The 9839-nt window shown below is 45.7% G+C and overlaps 1 protein-coding gene across 1 annotated transcript in view; it reads left to right on the top strand.

Annotated features, from left to right (window-relative positions):
- COLQ (collagen-like tail subunit (single strand of homotrimer) of asymmetric acetylcholinesterase) overlaps positions 1-9839 on the top strand; it is a 70442-nt gene that overhangs the window by 28119 nt on the left and 32484 nt on the right. Inside the window, exons 2-3 of the mRNA XM_011933774.1 lie at positions 4405-4517; positions 5742-5843. Of these exons, the coding sequence (XP_011789164.1) occupies positions 4405-4517; positions 5742-5843 (215 nt within the window). The remainder of the gene's footprint in view (positions 1-4404; positions 4518-5741; positions 5844-9839) is intronic.

Raw genomic sequence — 9839 nt, 5'->3', positions numbered from 1 at the left:
GAGGATTGCTTGAGCCAAGGAGTTTGAGGCTACACTCCAGCCTGGGCGATAGAGCAAGACTCCGTCTCAAAAAAAAAAAAAAACAAAACAAAAAACTTAAACCCCTTTGTGGGGTATCCAAAACGGAATGATCTAGCCCCAAATTAACTTTCCAGCTTTCCCTGCATCCTGACCCCAACACCCACTGTTCCTCCTCTTCATTAGGTGACCACCTTAAAGCGTCTTGCCTCTGTGCTGTGTTTAACGTTTTTTGTTTGTTTGTTTGTTTGAGATGGAGTTTCACTCTTGCCTGGGCTGGAGTGCAATGGCACAATCTCAGCTCACTGCAACCTCTGCCTCCCAAGTTCAAGCGATTCTCCTGCCTCAGCCTCCTGAGTAGCTGGGATTACAAGCATGTGCCACCACGCCCAGCAAATTTTTGTATTTTTGGTAGAGATGGGGTTTCGCCATTTGGTCAGGCTGTTCTTGAACTCCTGACCTTAAGTGATCTGCCCACCTCGGCCTCCCAAAGTGTTGGGATTACAGGCGTGAGCCACTATGCCTGGCCTGTTTGACATATTTTGGAGCGCCTGTCTGCCTTGCCTTCTTCAGGAGAAACTCCTCCCACAGCCTCTGTTGAGCTGGTGACAGACCCTGAGATCCTGCTAACGACTGGATCTGAGCCGGTCCAGGGCAGGCTCTGCTCAGCTCCCCCCATGACCTGTCATCTGGCTGGGCAAACAGATTCCCTGTGGTGGATGTTTGAACTAAGACCCACAAGGGGATATTCCAGACAAAACAGATGGGGGAGGTAAAAGAGGTGAGGCAAGACTGGGTCAGCTGTCATGGGAAGATGGGCGTGAAAACGCCAAAGAAGATGGAATAGATCAGATGCACAGAAAGAAGCATAAAAGGGGAGATAGGGGACCGGGGATGGAGGAAGTTGAGAGAAATACCAGGACAGTGTCATGCTCCATTGACTCACTGGCTCCAGCTCTTTCTGACAGTTAACTTGATGATAAATCTCCTTTTTCCCCAGAGGCCATGTGAGTGAAACTCTGCTTCTCACAATCCAAGTAGCCTTGAATGGAACACAGTCTCTCTCCTGCCATTTCTCCCGCTCGCCAGGGAGTCTCCCCTCCTTCCATCATCCACCTCCCCAGCTGGCCCTTCAAGGCCTAGCTCAAGTACCCGTGACTTCCCCAGATATTTTTGTGGTCTGGAAGACTTCCTGTCTGAATTCTCCTTGCTCTTCCAGAATTAGCACGAGTGCCATCTTTCCCAAAAGATGGCCAGGTCCATCCCAGCTGGTGGCCACCTGTTGTTCCTGTTTTTCTGAATTCCTTCAGTCCCTCATTAACTTGTATGACCTAGAATGGATGCTGCTTTGGTGTTGGGTGCTGGGTTCTATGGAACTTTTTGTGACCAAGCTAAGCACCAAGCATTAGATAGGCCAACAGTTTTCTTTGGGGCCGTTTTGGAAATTTTCAAGGTATTTTTGGTTGTTTCAAAGGCTGGGATGGGTAGCGCCACTGTGTTTGTTGAGCCGGGTCAGGAGTGAGAGCTATCTTGCAAAGGGTGAGACAGAATTGTCCCACATCCTGCATGACTTTGAAATGTCCCAAGGAACATTCATACCTATATATAATTACCTCATTCTATAACTGAATTCTCTTTTACACAGCATTTTTAAAGCACTGTTGTAATATAAATTGAGTTTTCTAAGACTACAATAACAGAGTAATGGTTGTGCTTTATCTAGTCGGGAATTTTACCCAGTGTTGTTTATTATTTCAGAAAATCACATCACATGGTGGACACATTCCTTGTAGCATGGGAGTTCCCAATACCATAATCTGTATTTGAGCTGTTGCATTCACTGTGATTTCACGTAAGTGCAAGCATCAGACTACAGCATTATGTATTCTAATATTGTTGTGTCTGACCACTTATAATCAAAATGTTTACTTTTATATCATAAATCACTTTTTTTTCTTTCTTTCTTTTTTTCTTTTATTTTTTGAGATGGAGTCTCGCTCTGTTGCCAGATTGGAGTACAGTGGTGCTATCTCAGCTCACTGCAACCTCCACCTCCCAGGTTCAAGCAATTCTCCTGCCTCAGCCTCCTGAGTAGCTAGGACTACAGGTGCGCGCCACCATGCTTAGCTAATTTTTGTATTTTTAGTATAGATGGGTTTTCACCATGTTGACCAGGATGGTCTCGATCTCTTGACCTCGTGATCTGCCCGCCTCGACCTCCCAAAGTACTGGGATTACAGGCATGAGCCACCACGCCTGGCCCACAAATCACTTTCTTATATTTTTCTTTTATGTAGAATTAAGAGCACGATATTGATTTTTTAAATCATGTGTCAGTGTGCTGTATTATTTATGAATTTCATTTCTGGATAATAAAGGTGTCTTTACACAATATTTCCCATAAAAGGTCGCATTGGGCCTGAGAGGGCTGAGGGCCTTTGGCACAGGCCAGTGGAATGCTCCATCATCAAGGGTGCTAGGGAGTGTGTGTGCACAGAGCCACCATTCCTGTGGACACTGCACGACCTGGTGACTTCTGGGGAACACTCAGCACTTGTCTAGTGTCTGAGGCAGGTCCTGGAGCACAAGGTGGAGATGGTTGGCAGATGCTGGCCCCTGGGAGATAAGACAGAAAACTGGGTTCAGGGCTGACAGCATGTGGTGGTCAACCTGACGCGCGTGTTCTGTGAGGTCAGAGGTATCATGAAGGGGTGGAAGTGAAGGTACATCGTGACACCAAAACTGAGAACTGAAAAACCATAGCGTTGGGTGATTATGGATATTGCTGCTATGAACATTTTAGTACATGCATTTTGGTGAAAACACGCCCACTTTTTTTCAAGGGCCATTTCAAGAGAAATTTTTACTTGTTCGTATAAAAATAAAACTATAACCATTCAAGCTGGCTCTTAACTAAAAAGTTTATCTTGAAACATTTGCAGTAACTCCCACTGGATTCATTAGGTAGGGACACATATCAGGGCTGTCTCAGTGCAAACACCAGAGAACACATATATGGTCCTGGCCAATGCACATCATTCAGAGATACTGGGGAAGAGATTCAAGCTTGGAGTCAGAACCTGAAATTTTAAAGATCACTTGCAATCATGATTCCGGATACACCCACTTTTCTATTGGTAAAAACCTAGGAGTGAAATTGCTGGGCTAAAGTGTATGTCTATGTCCAGCTTTAATAGAAGATAACAAGCAATTTTCCAAAGAGGTTGCATCGGTTTACATTCTAGCCAGCTAATGTGTGATAGTTGTGGTTGTTCCATATCCTTGCCACATTTCTTATGTTCTGTCTTTTTCATTTTAGCCATTCTGGTGGATGTGTAGTTGTATCAACCCAATGAATATCAGCAATGTTCAGCAGAATGGATGAGCAGGTTGTGATATAGTCGCTCAGTGGGACTCTATTCAGCAGTAACAATGATAAACAACAACCTAGATGATTCCCATAGACAACATGTTAAGAGAGAGAAACTAAAGACAGGAGTTCATATTGTCTGAATCCATTTACATAAAGTGCAAGAACAGTCAAAATGAATCTCTGGTTTTAGAATTCAGGATGAGAAGGGGTACAGAGATTGGAGCTTGAAGGAGCTTCTGGGTGCTGGGGGATGCTGTTTGTTGACCTGGGTGCTGGTTTCTAGGATTCGTCCACCTTGTGGAGATTTATTGGGCTGTAACTTATTGATCTGTGTACTTCTTGTAAGGCATACTTCAACATTGAACATTTACTAACATTGAACATGGAAGAGACTTTTTGTAAAAATAAAGCTACAAGGTTCAGGGCCCTCCCTTCATTTCCTGACACTGTGGATTAGGCTACCCATATACTGCGACATTAAACCGTAATTCTCCAGTGACATGAGTGACACGTGAATGTGTTTGTAAAGTCTAGAGTCAATATATGTGTTTTAAATCATGGGTGTGGGTGTCCTGTAAGTAATGCTGCCACCAGCCCTGGCTGCCTCCCTGTCTGAACAATTTCCTTCTGAGTACAATATTAAAGTCATTAGCAAGCACTTTCTTCTCCTCAACTACTGAGGGCATATGATGAGTCTGTTTGAACTTTGCATTTTCTGCTACATCTACAAAGTAACAAGTCAGTATCCGAGGAAGGAGAAATGAACCTTATAATGGTCACAGTGTCCAGACAAGTTATCTGCTTCTTTATGAACCATCTTAATCCAGCAAAGGCAAGGGCAAGGGCATAATTGCTATGTCAAGTAGCCGACAGGAGGCCCACCCACATCCAACAGGCTAGAAATTAGATTTGGAAGTCTGGGGTGGCAGGATGGGTCTTCCCTGGGCACTGTGGGTGTGACAGAGGCCCCAGCACTGACCACATGCTAACGAGCAGCAGTTTTCTCTGAACAGCCCTTCCTGGCCTGGATCAGAAGAAGCGTGGTGGCCACAAAGCATGCTGCCTGCTGACGCCCCCTCCACCACCACTGTTCCCACCACCATTCTTCAGAGGTGGCCGAAGTCCGGTGAGTACTTTGGGATTTATGAGAGGAAAAAAAAAGTGCAGGCTACTCATTTGCACACCACACAGCCCCGCCTGCCTGGCCCAGTCCACCTGAGCTGCCTCCGGAATCTTTTGTGAGAGCCTCAACTCTCCACTGTCACCCAGAGGTTGAGCCCTGGACTGGACATTTTGCAGTTCCTGGAGTGTGTCCATTCTCCAAATATCTTAAATAAATGATGGAGGGAGGGAGATTCTTCTCAGCAGGAATTGGATTTGACAAAGTTTCTCATTTTCTCAAAAACCACGAAGTGAATTTATAATATAACTTCCTGGGTTCCCATCAGCTGCTCAAATACGGAATTTCCCCTTCTGTTTTTCTTCTCCCCAAGTGTTTATGAAATTCCCTTCTGCAGCCCGTGTCTAACACAGACCATTTCCATGAGGTGACTCAGGAAATAGTTCTCCTGTAGCCACACTGAGGTGTGAGAGGGAGCAGAATTTGGAAAGAAAGGACAAGGTGAGGAAAAGAGCAAGATTCGGGAAACTGGCCTAGAAGGCAACAGCCAGGGCATTCTGGGAACTTGGGATTCTCAGCTCTTTCCCAACGCTGTTTCTCCTGTGCTGTCCAGTTCAGGAGCCACTAGCTGTATGTAGCTATCTGGCACTTGCAATGTGGCTAGTTCAAGTTGAGATGTGCTGTAAGTGTAAAATATACACTGGATTTTGAAATAATTAGTATGAACAAAGAATGTAAACTATCTCATTAGTTAACTTTCTAATATTGAATATATGTTAAAATGATAACATTTGGGTTTTGTTGGGTTCAATAAAGTATATTATTACAATTAATTTCACTTTTTTCTTTTTACCTTCTTGAAAGGTAAAAATGTGACCACCAGACAATTTAAAAGTACAATGTTGCTCTCATCGGTGGCTCACCTTAGTTATGTTTGCACTGGACAGTGCCAACCTAGACGTTGGATAGAGGCCCCGGAAATGAGCTTCCTAACTCTATCCAAAGTGGCTGCGAGGCGTCTGTAATTCACACAAGCCAGGTTTGTCTCAAGAGCAGATGAGAGAACAGAAACTGGTAGCCCAAGATGTCATCTTCTTGGGGCAGTCAATGGGGTGTCAGGGAACTGCCAGGCTTAGAGACCTGAACCCAGAGCAGGTCTGTGTCCAGGATGGTGACCCTTCCTCTGTCCCCTACGCCTGACCTTTAACTCTGTGTTGCTTTGTACTGAAGCTTCTCTCCCCAGACATGAAGAATCTCATCCTGGAACTGGAGACCTCGCAGTCCCCGTGCATGCAAGGCTCACTAGGCTCCCCTGGGCCTCCCGGCCCCCAGGTTGGTGCACTCTACCCGACCCCTCTTGCTCTCTTCTGTTTAGAGCAGGAAAGCCCACTGCACAGAGCCTCTTAGTGTCTGCTCCTTCTCATGTGATACAAAGCTGTTTTCCCTTCTCTCGCTAACTTCCTGCTCCAAAGCCACATGGATAGAACACTGGCTCTTTGCTGGGTAAATTCTGACCTCCTGGCCTTGATTTCCTCATCTATGCAATGGGGATAATAATTGTCCCTACAGTACTGAATTTTGGGGGAATCAAATGAGGATGCCACCTCTATGGATATGGTTTTTATTAGTTACAATCAGACAAACACTTGGTGACGGTGCCCCTTATGTAACCATTGACCCCTCCTGTGGACCAGAGCTGCCTGCGTTCAGCACAGGGAAGTGGAGGTGCAGAGGAGATTGTTTCCTGCCTCACTGGGCCCCCAGGTGTTGCTACCAAATAGCCCGCTCCTGCCCACCAAAGCTAAAGGGGAGAGTGAGAAATAGGCAAAATGCTGGAGAAAGGATTTCTAGACAAGCAAGAGTACCCTCCAGAAACCCCACCCCACAGACTCCTGGCCCCTCTGACCTGCCTCCAAGAAGGTGCTCCATCGGTGAGGGACAGCTGGGCCTGAGCCTTCCATGGGGAGGAGAAAGAGGGTGTAAGGAGCAGTTAGTTCCCCAAGTGCTTTCCTATGCAGAGGGCATAAAAATGACATCACCCACCTGGGTAAACCCTCGTGTGGCTTCCAGAAACTTGAAGGCTCACCTGGATTACAAAGCTCCACAAGAGGGGACTCCAGCCTGTATCTCCTACATCACTTCCTACCTCCATTGTCTCCTTGACTCAGCCACAGTGACCATCTCTCAGGTTCTCAAACACTCCAAACTTGCTTTAGCCACAGGGCCTTTGCACTTGTGGTTCCTGCTGTTTGGAATGTTTTTCTTTCTGGTTTTTATCATGGCCAGCTCCTGTTGGCCACCCAGTACTCAGCTTCCATGCCACCTAAGTGACACCTTCCATGCCACCTTCCATGCCACTTAGAAGTGCCTTCTTCTACCACCCACTCAACCACTTAGTCTAAAGTAGTCTCCTGCCCGCACCCACCACCACAATCACTCTCTGCCACAATGACCTATTTTAATTCTCTGCATGATTTTCTCATCCTATTATGATTTTCATATTTGTTTTTCTGTTCCTGGTCTCCCCTCTGTAAAACGTAAGCTCAGTGGCAGGGGTTGGCAAACTATATCTGTGGATCAAATCCTGCAGCAAAGTTTCAATAAAACGTTGAAGTTTTATTGTCTGTGGCTGCTTTTGCACGACAAAGGCAGAGTTGAGTAGTTGTGACAGAGACCAAATGTGACCCACAAAGCCTAAGATACTGACAATGTAACCTTCTAAAGAAAACATGTGTCAAGCCTTGGTCTGTGGAAACAGAGACATTGTCCATCTTGCTCACTATTATATTGCCCGTCTACAATAGTGCATGGGGTCGGGATAGGTTCTCCATAATTACTTGTTGGATACAAGAAAGAAAACAGGACTTTGAACCCAGAGTTGGCCAGAGGCTGACACAGAGAAGCTGGGAAGCCTGCAGAAAAGCAAGATGAGAATCCATGGAGGTGCATTTCTATCTTCCCACCTTCAGCCAGTCTATTCTAACAGGTCTCAGGCATGCTAGAACCCATGGAATATAGAAAAGAAAAGGGGGACTTTCTGCTGACCTCAGGACAGTGGCTCTCTGGTCACACACATCTGTAACCTCGTGCAATCCCCTTTGAAGCACCTGGAGGCTGTGTTGCCCAACTGCAGGGTCCTGTGTAGCCACCTTCATGTCCTTAGAACACAGTGTGGATGCTGTCCCTACTCAAAGTGAGGTCTGTGAACCAGCAACATTGGTATCATATGGGAGCTGGTTAGAAATGCAGAATCTCATCCCCCTGACAAATTCATTCTATCAGAATCTGCATTCTAACAAGATACCGCCCCTCCACCAAGTGAACGGAGTGAGTCATCTGCACATTAAAGTTGGAGAGGCAATGAGCTAGTGTACAAGACCTTGCAAAATAGTTCTAGTCCACTTCAAGAAACAGAAAGGACTAAGGCTTGGAAGAATCAAGAGAATGGAATGAAAACCCCCCTCTTCCCTATCCAAAAATAGAAGGTGAAGAAACCAAAGACAGTGGTTCTCAAACTTATCTACACATTACAATTCCCTGGGGGACCTTCAAAAATTACCAATGCTTGTTCCTCCTCCCCTGAGATTGGTATTTATTATTATTATCATTATTATTATTAGAGAGAGGGTCTCACTGTGCCACCTAGGTTAGAGTGCAGTGACTTGATCCCAGCTAACTGCAGCCTCCACTTCCCAGGCTTAAGTGAGCCTCCTACATCCGCCTCCCACAGGAGGTGGGACCACAGGTGCACATGCCATCATGCCCGGCTAATTTCTTAATATTTTGTAGAGACAAGGTCTCACCACATTGACCAGGTTGGTCTCAAACTCCTGGGCTCAAGCAATCCTCCCACATTGGCCTCCCACAGTGCTGAGATTATAGGCATAAGCCACCCCACCCAGCCTGAGGTTGTTATTTAATTGGGCTGGGTTGGGGCCTGGGCTTCAGAATTTTTCAAACATCTCCAGAGAACTGTAATATGCTGATAGACTTGGGAACCACTGGCTGAGGGGAGCTGTTGTTATTTGGACAAGTTTTGTAGAAATCATATTTCAGAGAGGGAGGTTCCAAGATGGCTGAATAGGAACAGCTCCAGTCTACAGCTCCCAGTATGAGTGATGCAGAAGATGGGTGATTTCTGCATTTCCAGCTGAGTTTTGAAGACAGTAGTGGTTCTCCCAGCATGGAGTTTGAGATCTGAGAACGGACAGACTGCCTCCTCAAGTGGGTCCCTGACCTCTGAGTAGCCTAACTGGGAGACACCTCCCAGTAGGGGCTGACTGACACCTCATACAGCTGGGTGCCCCTCTGAAACAAAGCTTCCAGAGGAAGGATCAGGCAGCAACATTTGCCATTCTGCAATATTTGCTGTTCTGCAGCCTCTGCTGGTGATACCCAGGCAAACAGGATCTGGAGTGAACCTCCAGCAAACTCCAACAGACCTGCAGCTGAGGGTCCTGACTGTTAGAAGGAAAACTAACAAACAGAAAGGACATCCACAGCAAAATCCCATCTGTACATCACCATCATCAAAGACCAAAGGTAGATGAAACCACAAAGATGGGGAGAAACCAGAGCAGAAGACCTGAAAATTCTAAAAATCAGAGTGCCCCTTCTCTTCCAAAGGAATGCAGTTCCTCGCCAGCAATGGAACAAAGCCGGATGGAGAATGACTTTGACGAGTTGAGAGAAGAAGGCTTCAGACGATTGGTAATAACAAACTACTCTGAGCTAAAGGAGGATGTTCAAACCCGTTGCAAAGATGCTAAAAACCTTGAAAAAAGATTAGATGAATGGCTAACTAGAATAAACAGCATAGAGAAGACCTTAAATGACCTGATGGAGCTGAAAACCATGACACGAGAACTACGTGACGCATGCACAAGCTTCAGTAGCCAATTCGATCAAGTGGAAGAAAGGGTATCAGTGATTGAAGTCAAATGAATGAAATGAAGTGAGAAGAGAAGTTTAGAGAAAAAGAGTAAAAAGAAATGAACAAAGCCTCCAAGAAATATGGGACTATGTGAAAAGACCAAATCTATGTCTGATTGGTGTACCTGAAAGTGACAGGGAGAATGGAATCAAGTTGGAAAATACACTTCAGGATATTATCCAGGAGAACTTCCCCATCCTAGCAAGGCAGGCCAACATTCAAATTCAGGAAATACAGAGAATGCCGCAAAGGTGCTCCTCGAGAAGAGCAGCTCCAAGACACTTAATTGTCAGATTCACCAATGTTGAAATCAAGAAAAATAATGTTAAGGGCAGCCAGAGAGAAAGGTCGGGTTACCCACAAAGGGAAACCCATCAGACTAACAGCAGATCTCT

Source organism: Colobus angolensis, unplaced genomic scaffold (genome assembly GCF_000951035.1).
Source record: "Colobus angolensis palliatus isolate OR3802 unplaced genomic scaffold, Cang.pa_1.0 Scaffold129, whole genome shotgun sequence".
In the NCBI taxonomy this organism is placed as follows: domain Eukaryota; kingdom Metazoa; phylum Chordata; class Mammalia; order Primates; family Cercopithecidae; genus Colobus; species Colobus angolensis.
This window is presented reverse-complemented; position numbering and strand designations above follow the sequence as displayed.